Source organism: Hypomesus nipponensis, chromosome 27 (genome assembly GCF_054491055.1).
Source record: "Hypomesus nipponensis isolate SF chromosome 27, ASM5449105v1, whole genome shotgun sequence".
Classification (NCBI taxonomy): domain Eukaryota; kingdom Metazoa; phylum Chordata; class Actinopteri; order Osmeriformes; family Osmeridae; genus Hypomesus; species Hypomesus nipponensis.
Window position 1 is genome coordinate 10662229 of NC_140387.1, and position 16573 is coordinate 10678801.

The window sequence follows — 16573 nt, forward strand, 5'->3', positions numbered from 1 at the left end:
CTGCCAATCATACATCAGACTGCAGTCCAACTATTAACTCTGGAAAAATGAAGAAAATATAATGAAACTAAATGCCAGTATCTGGGTTTGAGTCATAGTTTGGAAATTCATCCTCTTGACGTTTCTCGCAGATAATCCATTGGCAACCACCTAGCTGTGTGTGTGTGTTGTGTATGAGAATTGTAATACTATATCTTAATAAAGTATGATGATACATTTCCAAAACACCTATCAAGTCATATCTAATTTGCCATTAATAATTATTTTTTATTAACATTATACTACTACTATCATACAGTACAATTACCTTTGCCACCTCTCAAGGTACAAGACTGTCAGATAACCCACAACCCAAAACCTTAACTGTGTGCATACTCCTGACTATCATGAATGAAGAGACATAGAGCACCATACTACATCCCTTCATTTGCAAGGGAGCTGTGTCAATATTTGAGCAGGTGTAAGGTATTCAACATTGTTAGCCAAGCAATTCAGTCATGACATAATAGCATTCCACAGGAACATCAAATTCAGACTTAAACACCACCACAGAGTTAACCACTGCGCTCAATATCACCAGATAGACTACTCTCTAAGATGATTTCATTGTAATGTGGTGTAAAGGACTACTTAGCATCAAGAAGCCAATGGATCCAGCTGGGCACCACAATGATCCTAATCTGCAGAACTTAAAGATGGTGTAGGTAAGTTTGCGAAGCTAGGTATTTTAGCTTCTATTCCAAACGATTCAAACCATAATATCCCACTCCCTCCCTTCAAAGACACTGCCACAAAACACATGAACGTACTGCCTGACAACAGAACTGTTGCATTCACATGCAAGTTCTTTTGGAAGATTTTGGGAAAATCTATGACCAAGCTTGATCAATGAGGAGAACCCCCAGGTGTTTATATGTACAAATGTACTACTTTGCACCACTCTCCCTGGAGCTCTACAGTCCCAGCCCTGTGGTGTTCTCAGGTCGGATCAGATTCTCTCATTTCTGGGTGGGACTGTCATTAACCAACTGTTGCTCAATCCAAGAGCTCACCATACCTGAATTGGGTAAAGCTCCAGGGAAGGGTTCCCATAAGTGAATCAGGGACTGTGCATGTTTTCTTTCATTTGTTAACTGGCAACATTTTTTTTTTTTTTTTTTTTACTGCTTTCGCCTTAGCAGTTACTTTCACTCTCATTCATCACTGGGGAAAAGTAACCCAACCCAAACGGGTTGGGTTAGTTCGGAACCTTTCCTTTTAAAGAAAATATTTCATCTAATAAGGATGAAGACTGATTTGTTTAGTAATGGAGGGAAAAAAATACCTGGCAGCATGAGGGTGTTACTTTAGTTTTAAGCACTTCTCTTGTTTCCATTCTTGACCACCGGTGTTGGGTAACGTTACTTTGTAAAGTAACTAATTACAGTTACTAGTTACATTCCTTGTAAAGTAACTAGTTACGGTACTTAGTTACTTGCTGTAGAGAGTAAGGCGTTAAGTTACTTTTGCGTTGCATTAAGAAAAGTATTTTATTTCTAAGACAATTCACCTCGGTCACTTATGCCCAGAAGGCACATTTAATGGGTTGACCTCAGCATTAGCACATATTGTACTGAATATTCAGTGCCACTCGATCAATCCTCATTATACAGCAAGACGGATCAAGGTAATAATCCACTATAATGAAAAGCAATATTTGCATGTTCTTCAATCAAGAAACTCCTTAATCAATAAATAATGTTGTAAAATGTCAGGCAGAAGTCTAGTAGTTAGCTCGCTCTACAAGGGCTAGGTTTGAATTGAGGAGCAAAACAAAGCTAAGCCATAGCTAGGTATATGGTAGCAAAATGGTGTTCACTTATGTACTGAACCGGACTATTTTACTTACTGTAATATAATCCTAAACCGAAACCACTGAACGATACAGCAACACATCACACAAGCTTGAGTTCAATAAATTATTTAATGTGACATTGCGTACGCCTCTACATGCAAGTCTTAAATAACGATTTAGCTGGTCGGCTCCATGACGCCGGGTAAATTGGTCTCGTGAGACTGCGCACCAAAAGAACAGAGGGGAACCCACCTGTCTAGCAGATTAAGACGTTTTCGTAGGTACCTAGCGAAAAGTAGCCTTAACTTTCCTGGACTTTTAGCTACATGCTGAGTGCTCTCGACCAAAAGACTTAATTAAGTAACACGTTACTTGTTTGAACAAGGAACTAGTAACAGATGCATTCAATTAAATAAGTAACGCATTAAGTTACTTGTTACCTAACAAAAGTAGTCTGACTACTGTAACGCGTTATTGTAATGCGTTACACCCAACACTGTTGACCACTGAAGATCTCGAGACAAAGCTCTGTAACAATGGCAATACTTTTCTACTTCACTCTATGTCTGTACAGTACTTTAAGCCTGAGAGAACAGATTGGTGTCTCCATACATTTCTAAAGAAAATATGATCACAGAATATACATAACTGTACGCAAGTTCTAGTACGTTTTCTCTCTATTAACTGCTTATAGAGAGTAGGTCAGAGTTTTCAGTTTTTTGTGGCATATGGTCACAACCTAGCAATGGTCTTAGGGTTAGGGTTAGCAGTACAGTAATAGTCTTAAACAGACCTAAATGAGAATTTGTTTTGTCAAACCCTGAAGTTATGTTGTTTGTATATTGATATGCTATTTATAAGTATTCACCATGATAGAGTAATACCAGAAGTAAGTGGATTAAGTTCAATCTTGCTTTTTAGCAGGTAGCTTTGTAACTTGCAGCTTTTATAAAATATTGTATTATTTATAAAATATCAAATGGATATTGATACAAATGTTGTATTGTTTATTTAAATAAAACACATTTGGATGCAAAGAAATGAATCCATAACTGAAAACAAACTGCATGCCCGCATCTGTCCTACTATCAGTCACAGTAGTTGAAAAGTAATCCATGTTTAAATACCACATGAAAATAAAATATCTTAATACCCCAATCCCTGGAACATGTCTTAATGTAAAGACAAATCATTGAACATGTACAGTATTTCCCATACAAATGGGAGGCGTTAAATCCAATCTTTTTGGTTTTCTCACACAGCTGAGGCTTGGGCTCCCATTCCAGCTGTTTCTCTATGTAATCTAGGAGCACCATTTAGGGAACTCTGCTTGTTTAAACCCACAAATGTAAACGGCTTAGAGTCGACATTGCAAACCAAACTAAATTAACTGGATTATCTAATGCTTAGGGTTGAAGAATATTAAGAATTTCATACAAAATTATCCACTGACTAGTTTTGGAAAATCATTTTTCCAGTTCTCTTTCCCCTCTCTCTATAATTATAGTTCCCAAATCCTCCTTAAAAAGCCATGGCAGATGTTGTGGACTTAAAAAGGCATTTGGGTTGAGCCAAGAATTATCCCACACAGTAAGATAGGACATGGATTTAGGCCTTTGTCCATCATTTGAAGATTGTTTGAGAGCATGCCTTTTTTCTGTGATGTACACCCGTAACCTAGTCTTGCCTTGTCTTGTTCATCATGTGCATTAAGAGATGAGCTTTGGCATGAGAATAAACGAGTATGACAATACAATATTTTTCATTTGTGCATCTTAGACGGCAACTTAATATAGGCCCTATTAAGTTGTAGCACGAGCAGCAAATACAGTATATCAAAGCACAGCCAAACTGTCCATGATTTTTAGTAAAGACAAACATTTTAAACTATATTGACCTCACCTCCCACTTTAAATGCATGTATGGAACATTATATTCCTCCTAATAAAATACACAGTAAAAGGGTTTAGGAACCCCTTGATAACCAAATGTTGTCCTGCAATGCTTAGACTGAACTAACACCTATCAAATAGGAAGTTAACCTAAACCCCCTAATCTTTCTTTATCTGTCACCAATGGATAATGCCTCAAATGCAGCTGGCACAAGCAGGGAATTCAACAAAAATGAATCAAAGCAAAGTGAGATCAACTTTGAGATTGTACTATGTTGGTAAACTCTTATTGAGTGACTTGTTGCTCTTGTAGGTTAGTTATAACGAAGGTAAGTCTTGTACTCGCTGTGAAATATTTTACTGTTGATTGTTCTTCTACAGGTACAGTCTTGCACTTTTTGTGGTTCATGTTGTTTTATCTCTCTTATGGGTCTTCCCTTTGACACTTGTTTAGTTTTTTCACAATGTATGCTTCATGTTTTGGCTGCTTGCAATGTTTGGGACCACCTCGTTGTTATGATCAGTGACCTATGCTTTTTTGTAAAGCTCTGTCTTGGAAGTCGCATTGGATAAAAGGGTCTGCTAAATGCACAAATGTAAATGTATAGCCCCATTAAAAATTATTTAATAGATTAACTCACTTGGAAATCCACCACCAAATATTTTAAGTGATATTATTTAGCCTACTGTCAGAAATTGTGTTGAAACTACAGGTAATCGGAAATATTAGGAATTTCATTTGTATACTCGTTTAATGCTATCCACAACTGCTTTGTTTATGTAAGGAAACAAAAAAACTGAGCAAAAAAGAATGGTAAATAAATGGAGAGTTACGAGTTTACTCACGTGTTTGACTAGTAGGCCTATGGCCTAGCTAGCTTTCTTCAGCAACGCTGAGATACGCCATGCGTTTGTGATGAGCTACATTCCCCACACAAATAACCATATAAAACTGAAGGACTCAAAAGTTATCGGATATAAACCTGTACAGTATGTGACTGAAGCTATCTTTTTTTTTTATCAAGCATTGATTAGGGAAGTTCAGAGGCATAGCCATGCAACGTTTTCACTCTAAACCTGCTAAGTACACCTGTAGCATATCAATAAAGGAACAGGTGACGTCTGTTTTGGGGGGGTCATCGTAGCCTATTATAAATTAACAATTAAAAGTAAAGAGCAACAGGTCACATGTTTAGTCAAAATATAATAATTCAGGTAATAATTCGTCCTACCTGGTACAGCATCCGTTGATTTCTTTTTGTTTTTGTCACCTTTCTGTCTGTCCTTAGGCGTTTTGTCAGACATTTCTTAATTACGTGAAGGCTAATCAAGTGCTTTAAAAACTGATTCTCCTCGACTAGCAGCCACCCGAAAGGGATAATGAAATCAAAGTCCTCTAAGAACTTGTGGACGTGTGTAACGTCAGTCAACTCAACTGTCCAATACCGGGTTCCAGAGATGTCTTATAGCCTATCTTTATAGAAAAAATTATTATGGGAGGAGCGTGTGACGACGTCGTGTTCTCTTGGTTGTCCTGGTCCGGACCAAAAAATAAACATTAGTCCTGGTTCGTTTAGCGTGGCATTTTTACCACCGAACCTAAACAAAAGGCATATGGATAAGGTTGCAACCAGATTGGACAGTTTTTAAAACTATCACTGAACATTTGGAACTCTTCAGCATGTCTTTGTCGTACGACTCGGATCAAATGTTAAGGAGTTTTACCTCCTCTTTGGTCCACGTTCCTCTGTTCATTTTGTTACCGCTCTAATGGGTTGTATCTTCTGACGTCAAATGTTATTATTGGTCCGTTTAGACGTTTTTGGTCCGTGTTGCGTTCACATCAATCGACAGCGTTTGGAAGCGGACCGAGACCTACTTTTCGAGAGGTCTTGGTCCGCGCTCCAGCGTTCGCATGACAGCACTAACTAATCGCACCAGTGTTCGTTTTAAAACCAAACCTGTCAAGTGTGGACATGACTTAAATTCTCCTTCAAACATTTCTCAGTGCGCCTGTCACGTGCACGTGCAAGAGCCAGTGGTCGTTTAGGCTTCTCAATCGGTAGGGGTCTGGGAACCATAATACTGACTCACTGACAACTTTTTGCGGTTGTATTGGAAAAACGAATTGCTATTACTTGATAAAACAATTATAAAAAGTCAGTTTTTGCTCGGAATTTGCCAATCATACTGCTCATTCGAATTCTTATAGTTAAACCATTGTACTTTTTAAACTTAATTTAAGACCCGTATATGTTTATTGTTTGCACCTTCCTGCCACAGTAAATTCTGTGTTCGTGTAACATACATGGTAAATTAACCGAATTCTGATTCTGAATAAAACAAATTTACGTCTACTGAAAAGTTTGATTCCACAACAACTAGGACAAAAACAAATCTAAACAAGCTGAATACAGGCATACAAAGCATCAACTAACACTGATATAATTTAACCTGTCAAGCGTCATCTTTCAACATCGTCAATGAATGTGTAAAAAGTATTAATAATGACTGCTTCAAATTTAAAGTAAATGCAGCATTATAACCACCAACAACTCTAATAAGACATTTCTCCATATTGTTCAACAATTGTAAACACCAATTGCAAACAAGTCATGTCACTAGTCAGGGCCGGAGTGGGTCCACTTTTCAGGCCGGGAGTTTCAGGCCCAAGACCGGCCCACTTTTGTTTGTATACCAAACAGGGCCGGATGCCGCCTGCTTTAACTGGGGGTGCAGTTAACTTTTCTGGGGGGTATCATGATTACAGAAAGGAATCGTATAATTTTTTATATTGATACCATTTTTGAGACTGCTAACGATCCGAGTGTTAATCAGGCACGGAGCCAGACTTTGTAAACATTCTGGGCTTAGCCCAAACCCAGGATGTATGGTTGATGTGATGCAAGATAGGGACTTCCACACGTAATGCGAGCACGCACAGCGCTCGAGCAAACATTTTTGGCCATTATTTGAGCGCAAAATAGTTGGAATGAGCTTTACGTAAAATAAACAGACGTTTTTCAGTGGGTAAAACCTTGTCTAGTGATGCCATCACTCCGGCCTTGCTCCCATCCATCCTCGCTGACGTGTATCGTTACGGTAAGGCCCCCCGGCCCAGCTATCGATTGCCTATCTGAGAAAACCTTTTGGAAAAGACGGGGCTATGGACCCAACCAACTCTATTTGGGAGGGGAGAACTCCCTCACATGGTACAACCCATGCAGAGGCCGAGGTGTCAGAATGCGGAACGTGTGTAGCCTACTTTAAGAGAAGATAATACTAACGTGACAAATGTCAACAACAAAAAATCTTTGACCCGGCCCAAAAGTGAAGCGGCCCAGCCGGAACTCTCCCGATTACCCACCCCGGGCCTGTCACCAGCAGGCTAGTTCGGTTGACTTGTCAATACACATTCTGTAATCCATGTACGTCTTCATGACATTTTGCAAGTTAGAAGGAGAGCATTGGAGGACAAGGTGAGGGACATTGGCTTTACCACCAATCTTGTACAAGCTTATTACTGCAGTACGTGTACCCATGATGCCGAAAGTGATTATGCAGATAGTTGATTCCAAGTTCATGTTTTTGGAGTTCGTGGGCATTCACAAAAAAGGTGCATTCTGCAACGCCGACAGTTTGCATAACCCCATGCACATTGCCAATAGAGTAGGCTCAATTTGTGTTATGTGCTATGCCCGTTGGCGGTTTAGATCCATGGCTCCATTGCTTCCTGCAGTTCAACCTGACAGCCAACATGTTTACATGTTTAAAGGCCTATTTATTTTTCTTGAAACACACAGCCTAAAATAGCACATGCAATATTGCATGTCCTTGGGACCTGGGAAAGACACCTGTCAAATTTCAACTTCATACAATACCCAGATCACCAGATAATCGAGCCACAGACACACACACTGACACATAGATCCCTGGAATTATAGATAAATAAACATCCCGGTTGATGACATTTCCTAATGTGAAAATGTAAACTACTGTAGGTCTACTGTTATACAGGCATCTGCTTGTGTGACAGAAAGATTCTGGTTCACCAAGTTTAGAGATAAGTGGCACACAGATAGCATAAGAAGTCTATACAATGAGAGAAGCAACACACCTATGTACAATATATTTTTTATACTGTACTAAAACTAGATTACAGTAGTCCTCAATCTTAATACATACAATGTGAATTCCATAAAAAATATTTAATTTGGTTTAAAGCAGAGCACATCAAATACTGCTAAAAACATTCTGTATTGTGCAATTTGTTGAGTCTGTCAACTGCTAGTGCGGCAAGACAATGTCTGTTTCTTAGTGGCAATCCTAGACCAGACTTTGTTTCAGTTTTTGCTAAAGCCCCTGTTGACGTGAGCCACCTCCACAAAATAATTTTGACAGAAATTAGAAAGATTTACACGCTTTTCATGTCAGAAACTATAATCTGAATTGAATTCAAATAAATGCAAAATCTGATACGTAAATCTTCACCCTCTTAGTTTGTCAAATACTTGATCTTCATTGTGACGCTATATTTACAAGCAGGAGAATGCTGCATACAGTTACTGTTTGAAATGGCTCGGTCCTCTATTGATGGTGGAGTTTCGACAGTGGGAGTTGCATGAATGGCCTGTTACTGGTAATGCTACAGGTTCCCTCCCTCCTACCCTTCGTTTGGAATGTGATTTTAGAAGTTTAGAAGTATTGACAGTAGGAGAAAGTAGGAGACAGCTGATCGTGAGAATATAGTTGGCTGTACTGTACACACTGACAGTACAAACCAAAGACATACTGTAATCATCTATGCTGGCTTAAAATAGTTTCTACAACAGCGTCTAATTCAACTCCATGCAAAATAAAATATGATTCATCAGCTTAATCTTTACTTCAATCAAATGGTTTTATTAATTAACTTTATTAATTTGTGAAAATGTATGACATATCTCAATTTATCATGTGAAACTATAGAAGAACACCAGAACATGGAACAATTACATGCTTGGGTGTGCTTGTCCTTGGCAAGGCCCAACCTATATTCTCTCTCATTTATATTTATTAATAAATGTTTTCCCCTCATCCTAAAAACTCAGTAGATTTTTGCACTACATAGATAATGTCGGTGTAAACATTTCTGTCTTGGTCCCGAAAGCTTTGCTTGTATCGGATGGAAGGTTCCGTTGACCAGTTTAGGCCCTTTTATTACATTTTTGAGGAGACAACGGTGGCTAACTAGCTAGCCACAGTCACAAACTTCACAATATCACAAATCTGTGCGCGATTACCTTTAGTAGAACATCAGTTTAGTAGCTTGTTAACTTATGGGAGATAGCTAGCAACCTAAAACGTAAAGACAGCTGTAGAAACGCCACAGGTAAAGGACAGGGTGGTAACATGTATCAAGCTATGTTTCCAAGCTGTGATATCAACACCCTGTATTTGTGTACGCCCTTCGACTGGTTAGATCCTGCGATTCCACAGCGGTATTCTAGTGGTTATCTCAACTTCCTTACCGGTCCGGGGGTCAGGTCTGAATCTAGGAGCAAAAAGGAGCATAGCCGGCTTCTCCAGGTGAGGAAAATTGTACATTAACGGGGAAAATTGTACATTATGCCTGCAGGGAGTCAGGTGGCTGAGAGGTTAGGGAATCGGGCTAGTAATCAGAAGGTTGCCGGTTATATTCCCGGCCGTGCGATATGACATTGTGTCCTTCGGCAAGGCACTTCACCCTACTTGCCTCGGGGGAATGTCCCTGTACTTACTGTAAGTTGCTCTGGATAAGAGCGTCTGTTAAATGACTAAAATGTAAATGGCCGTGTTTCCCAGATTCGTTAAGAAGCTCTTAAGCGTTAAGTATGGAGGATTATAGGGGCCAACACTAAATAAATAAATACTTGGATAAATAAATAATTATATAACACAAAGCTTAAATAAATGACTAATGATATAATGAAATGCCTAATTGACATACAAAATATATAAATTACAAATTAAATGAGACACTAAATATATAAATATTACATGTATTTGTGTGTATGTATATATATTTACATTTTAATGTGTTCATATTTATTCTTTTATACTTACATTTATTTATTTATCCTTACATTTATTTATTTATCCTTACATTTATCCACGGTGTAACTTGCTGCAGCAAAATAAATCCGTTGTCCGCCGTCACCAAGTCAGGGGGTGGGTTAATGCCTCTGATTGGTGGTTCAACTTGAATCGACTGCTTTTGACTCATTCAAGATGGCAGCCCCTAGTGCGGATTCAATTAATGAAATATTGAATGCTACAGTGGTCGAAATGTTGTCAGTAGCTGAAGAGATGGAGGTAAATGCCAATTAACTTTTTTTTTTACATCATATTGAGAGCTTTGCTGAAATTATAGCAATGATATCGGCGGCCCTGACTGACACAGACAGATCAATGAAAATGTGTTCACGATCCTTGGCGAGCTGGTACAGCATAGGGGTGGGCAAATCGATTTCAAGACCGATAATATCGATACTAACGTTGGTATCAGTAGCCTATTGATTGATACTGGCGTGATAACATCGATACTTAAGTTTCAATTTCTGTTCTCTACATTCAGTACACAATTCCCTTTACATCATAGTGGTTGTAACTTGTGCAAACATGTCTAACTTCGCTCAAGCTCACTTTGCCCCTCCTCTGCTAGGCTGTGAGTTGTTGCCGGTGTGTACGTGCACACACTAACAGTATTTTGACAAAACTCTTTGTCCTGTGTTTTATTATGATCATAATCATGAACAAGTAATTAAAGGAAAAATCATTAAATGATCATCATGAAAAATCAAATTTAACATTTTAATTCAAATTTTCATATTGATGTTGCATTCACTTCATAAATTATGAGGCATTGCGCCTTCCACACGAAAGTAGATAAAGTGCTTTTCTAAGTAAAAAGTAATATTGCAAATCAGCAATATTGGTATTGGCAAGGGCGCCGTATGGCCCCTATTTATTCCTTGGTATCGGATCAATACCACATTTTGCAGTATCGCACACCCCTAGCAGCTGCAGAGTGAGGCGATAGAGGATCCCTCGAAATCAAAGAGAGCTTGATCGACTGGTTGAGCCTGCCTGGTGTGTAATACTGTTCATTCACCAATCAAAGGCTTAAATCAGCCCCGACTTTGTGACGCAGACAATGGATTTATTTTGCTGCAGCAAGTTACACCGTGGATAAATGTAAGGATAAATAAATAAATGTAAGGATAAATAAATAAATGTAACACATTAAAACGTACATATATATATCATATACAAAGCAAAAAAACATCAGTTGCCAGAAAGTATCCAAGGGTTGTTCACAGAAAGAGAATGCCAACATGACTTAAGGGGATCTTGAATATTCAAAAAGAACAAAGTGAGGACCAATGCTAAATACCATTGTATATCCGTTATAGGTGTACATTTATGGAACAGCTGTCATGCAGAACAAAAAATATGTGGGACCTTTAGTAAGTTAAAGAAACTATTTAAAAAATAATGCAATGAAATTATATGAAACAATTTAAAGAGTGATAGATGAACAAGCTGCTTTTGATGTATTTGGACTGTGCAACTCTATTGCATAAGAATATTAATGTTTTTTGTTGTATGCTGTCCAGATCTGATTGTCAACATAATGATGTAAGACAATAATTATTTTTATTTATTTTTAAGATATGAGATGTATTCATAAAGGGTAGGTATTATAAGCATGAGCTTCAGCCTACACCTGTTTCAGACTGATGTAAATATGCTTTTGTTTGTTAGCTCAACTGTATGAAACTAAGTTGTTTGTCTGAAATAAACCAACTATTATAGTTTTATAGTTATACTATTATAGTTATTTCCCGGCCAAACCCTCCATCTCCCACGATTTCTCAATCACCCTGCGATCTGCGACACCTTTATCCTCTGCCAGGAACCTTGGGGTTACCTTGGATGACAAGCTCTCTCTCACAGCCTACATTGCTGCAGTCTCCTGGGGCCCGTTCGTCGTAAGGGTTGAAGCTAAGTTAATCAATTGTCCCTTTAGCCCGTTAACATTAGCGAGCTAACTGAGAACCGCAAATATCGGTTCGTCGACGGCTGATCCGCATTCAAATCATGTGGTTAATTTCAGAGTGCTAAACTTATCAGGGCAAGTGCACGAGCACGTCCTATTTCAAAAGGCAAGAAAGGTCGATCACCAAAACCGTGATTTTCTAATGGTATGATGGCGGAAAAGACGAAAGAGAGAGCGGTGATATTCTCGCCACCTGAGCAAACTATTATAATGAGTCTCTACGAAGACAATATAGCATATTATAATGTCTAAGTCAAATACCGCCACCGCTGCCATAGCAAGACAGGCAGCTTGGCAAAAAAAATTTCGATAAACTAAATGCGTATTTTGGTAAAATGTATAGGCTCATCTTTAGTGCCTTATTACCCCCAATCAATCAGATCACATTTCTTTAAATGTGCCTGCTGGCAGTAGGCTTAATGGAAATTAATCATCAAATGAGATCTTGCTAGCGAAAATAATGATATAAACTCTTTCAGAATAAGTATAAAAACAAGGCCAAAGATGAATTTGTATCTAATTGATACAAATTCATAGACACTTATGAGGATATACATAGGCCTACAGAAAGCGCTTATATCATGTACTATAAATGTGTATATGCATGTAGGCCTATGTGTAAATCCCTCTTTGATTTCATTGACTGGGACATGGCCAGTGAATAGTTGATTCCTCAGCTGTTTAAGCGCCAATAGCCTACACTTTTCTTACAGCAACGCATGCTGCGGCTTTGCCAATGTTTTCTGCATCGCCTATAGGCCTACTGTATAAAAATGTACCTGACGCAAAAACTAGGCTATGCATAGAATCTGAAGCACAGTAAAAGTTTCAAGTAGCTTTATTGTCAATTTCTTCACATGTTAAGACATAAAAAGGAATCGATATGTTTCCCACTCTCCCACAGTGAAACATAAAAAGTACAGGCACACAGATAAGACACAACCTTTCTTAAAACATAGCGTTACATATTCACATACAGCAGTATAAGCTCATAAAGCTTGCTGCGACGTGTGATATTTGCAATGTACGGCCCGAGAAGGTCTTGCAAATAAATGAGTCATTTTCGGCTGAATCGATATCGCTCAAACAAGAACTCATCCGTGTGAAATAAAGGATCTTGGCGATTGCGAAGAACTCTTATTGCGAGGAATCGGTATGAAATCTAATCGAACTAGAATATATCTCCTTGGTCAACTGGGTCTCTCAAAAAGGGAGCTGCCAATTATTTTCCGGGGGTGTGGCAAGCTTATCCAGCTACACTTACCGTTAGCCTGCTCTGGAGCAGGTTAGTGCTAATTGATATGTTACTATGGTGATTTATCGAAAGTTGCTTCCATGAACCAAAAAAAGGGGCGTTTTTTTTCTTAGCCTGAAAATTAAACCACTTAGCGAGCTACGACAAATACCCCCCAGGTCGTGTAGATTCACCCTCTACAACATCTGGAAGATCAAGAGATACCTGTCTGAGCACTCCACCCAGCTGCTAGTCCAAGCACTTGTCCTCTCCAAGTTGGAGTACTGCAACTCGCTGCTCGCCAGTCTCCCAGCATGTGCAACTCGCCCTCTTCAGAGGATTCAGAACGCAGCAGCCCGCCTGGTCTACGATCTAACCAGACACTCCCATGTTTCCCCACTCCTCATCTCCCTCCACTGGCTACCCATCACGGCCCGCATCAGATTCAAGATCCGAGTACTGACCTTCCGAGCAGTTAACGAGACTGCACCCGATTACATCAAGTCTCTCCTGCAGCCTTACACCCCCACCCGTCACCTACGGTCTTCTTCAGACAACCGCCTGGTGGTCCCACCGCTCAAGACCGCCCGTCCTAACACAAGCTCTTCTCCTGTCTGGCCCCCCAGTGGTGGAATCAACTCCCCACCTCCATCAGAGACACCCCACCTTCAAGAAAAGGCTCAAGACGCCCTTGTTCCGGGAGTACAACGGTACTTAGGAATGGTTTGCTGGACCCAATGTTAGTTTCCTCAAAGATCACAATGACTCTAGCTTTGAAACTTGTTGCTCTTGTTGGTTAGTGGTAACTGATTTAAATTGTTGTACTCGCTGTGAAATCTTTTTTACTGTTGCTTGTTTTTCTACAGGTATATTTGCACTTATAGCGATTCATGTTGTTTAATTGTAACACATTGTTCACAATGTGCACTTCATGTTTTGGCTACCCACAATGTTTTTGGGGCTATCTTGTTGTTATTATCAGTGACCTCTGCACTTTGTAAAGCTGTCTCTTGGAATTCGCTTTGTATAAAACTGTCTGCTAAATGAATAAATGTAAGGTCAATATCGAACAAATCTTTCATTTTAAATGACTTGTTTACATCTCACTCTGCCGTGAGTGACTGTGACTGAGACCTGGTTAAAACAGCGTGATTTGATGCCTCTTGCTGAGATTGCTCCCCCTGACTGTGCTTTTTTCAATTCTCCACGAGCCTCTGGACATGGTGGTGGAGTTGCAAACATTTATAAAAACTGTTTCAAATGCAAGTCAGTGCCCACGGACAATTTTCCAGTTTTGAAGTCCAATTAATGAAGGTTGAATTAAATGGTCTAACGCTATGTGCTCTGATTTACAGACCCCCTAAATGCAATAAGGATTTTATTCAACAATCTTCAGATTTTCTCTCTGATCTGGTGACTCGGGCTGATAGACTATTGGTTCTTTGGGATTTTAACATTCATCTCTGCTGCCCTTCTGAAATGTTGGTCAAAGAATTTGTAACTATTCTAGAGTCTCTGAACTTTGTACAATCTGTATGTGGTCCAACTCACAATTTGGGTCACACACTAGATTTGGTACTGTCTCATGTTTTTTTTCTTCAAATCTTGAGGTTATTGATGCATGTGTCTCTGACCATTATCCTATTTTGTTTGAATCTGAGTGCTTTCTCCCGTCTTCTACTTGCCCTCAGCCTTCAGGTATCTCTCAAGCTATTCATTAAAACACTGCAAATTTGTTTTCTGAACATTTTTCTTCACATTTTAATAATGGATACTGAATGCTTGACTGGCTGAGATATTTTATAACGCATCCTCTATATCATATGTGTCAAACTCCGGTCCTCAAGGGCTGCTGTCCTGCATGCTTTAGATGGTTCCCTGATCCAGCTCACCTGATTGGAATGAATGGTCGTTATAACAACCCATTTAATTGAATCAGGTGTGTTGGAGCAGGGAAATATCTAAAACATGCAGGACAGCGGCCCTTGAGGACCGGAGTTTGACACCCCTGCTATATCTATGGACGCTGTTGCTCCGCTTAAGTGTAAAAAGATGAAGGTTGCTGGTCAGCCGTGGTTAAATGATGTCACCCGCGGTTTCAGACAAGAGTGTCGAAAAGCGGAACGCAAGTGGAAAAAAGATAGGCTACAGGTTTCTTTTGAGATTTAAGTCTGTTCAACTATCAAGCGGCAGTAAAGAAGGATAGATCTAATTTAATTTCCCTATGTTAAAGAAACCTCAACTTGATCCAGAAATGTGCAGTAATTATCGACCGATCTCTAAACTGCCTTTTATTTCTAAGCTTTTAGAGAAAGTCGTTTTTTCACAGCACCAGTTTTATTTGAATTCCTTTAATATCTTGGACAAGTTCCAATCTGGCTTTAGGTAATTACATAGCACTGAGTCAACTCTGTTGAGTGTTACGAATGATATCTTGCTTGCTTTAGATTCAGGTTCTTGTGTTGTGCTGGTTTTGTTAGACCTGAGCGCTGCATTTGATACCACAACATTCTTCTTGAACGGCTAGAATACATGGTGGGTGTCAGGGGCACAGTATTACAATGGTTTGCTTCCTACCTCGAAAAGAGGACTTTTTCTGTAAATTTAGGAAATTTTTCCTCGTCATCTGCGCCTGCTCTGTTTAGCGTGCCCCAGGGATCTATTTTGGGACCTTTATTGTTTTCCCTTTATATGCTCCCCATGGCCCTCATTTTTCAGAAGCATAACATTTCATATGACTGCAGATGATTCTCAGCTTTACCTTCCAGTAAGGCTTGACAACACTGCTTCATTTGATGTGTTATTCAATATACTTTCAGCAGTTAAATGAGGATAAAACTGAGGTTTTAATTCTGGGTTGCCCGGTAGATTCCACTCCTGCTCTGAAATCCCAGTTAGGCCCTCTTTCAACAAAAGTATGCAAAAAAATCAAAAACCTTGGAGTGATCTTTGACTCTTCACTATTTTTTGACAAACAAATTAGTGCTGTTATTAAAGGAAGCTTTTTCCATTTAAGATCAATTACAAAGTAGAAAAATCTTCTTTCAAGCAAAGATTTAGAAGTTTCTCATTCTACACTATCTCGATTACAAGTTGTTCAAAATGCAACTGCAATACTTTTAACTGGGTCTAGACAGAGGGATCATATTTCTCCTGTTTTGGCATCCCTTCACTGGCTTCCCATTAAGTTTAGAGCTGATTTTAAGATCCTTATGTTTGTTTATAAGGCGTTGTCTGGCTGTGCACCCACGTATATTTGTGATCTCACTGTGTCATACTGTCCTGCAAGGGCCCTCAGATCTTGAACTCAGAACACTTGCTTTTAAATGTGTCACGATGTTGCTACAAATTAAATGTTGATCGGACCATGTGAGGTCTGCTCCTTCATTGGATATTTTTAAATCTACTCTTAAAACAAATGTTTATTCTTTAGCTTTTGGAAACTTTTAATTGTTATTTTATAGTGTAGTTTTACAATGCACTATGTACAGCACTTTGGATAAATTTGTATTGTGTTAAATGTGCTTTATAAA

At 39.1% G+C, this 16573-nt stretch overlaps 1 protein-coding gene across 5 annotated transcripts in view; it reads right to left on the minus strand.

Moving 5' to 3' along the window:
* nrg1 (neuregulin 1) overlaps positions 1 to 16573 on the minus strand; it is a 175459-nt gene that overhangs the window by 87346 nt on the left and 71540 nt on the right. The window contains exon 1 of one of the 5 annotated variants that reach the window (XM_084693502.1): positions 4959 to 5636. The exons of the other annotated variants lie outside the window; for them this stretch is intronic. Within the exon in view, the coding sequence (XP_084549628.1) occupies positions 4959 to 5031 (73 nt within the window). The 5' untranslated portion in view covers positions 5032 to 5636. Of the gene's footprint in view, positions 1 to 4958; positions 5637 to 16573 lie in introns of those variants that run through there. 5 annotated transcript variants of the gene reach the window in all.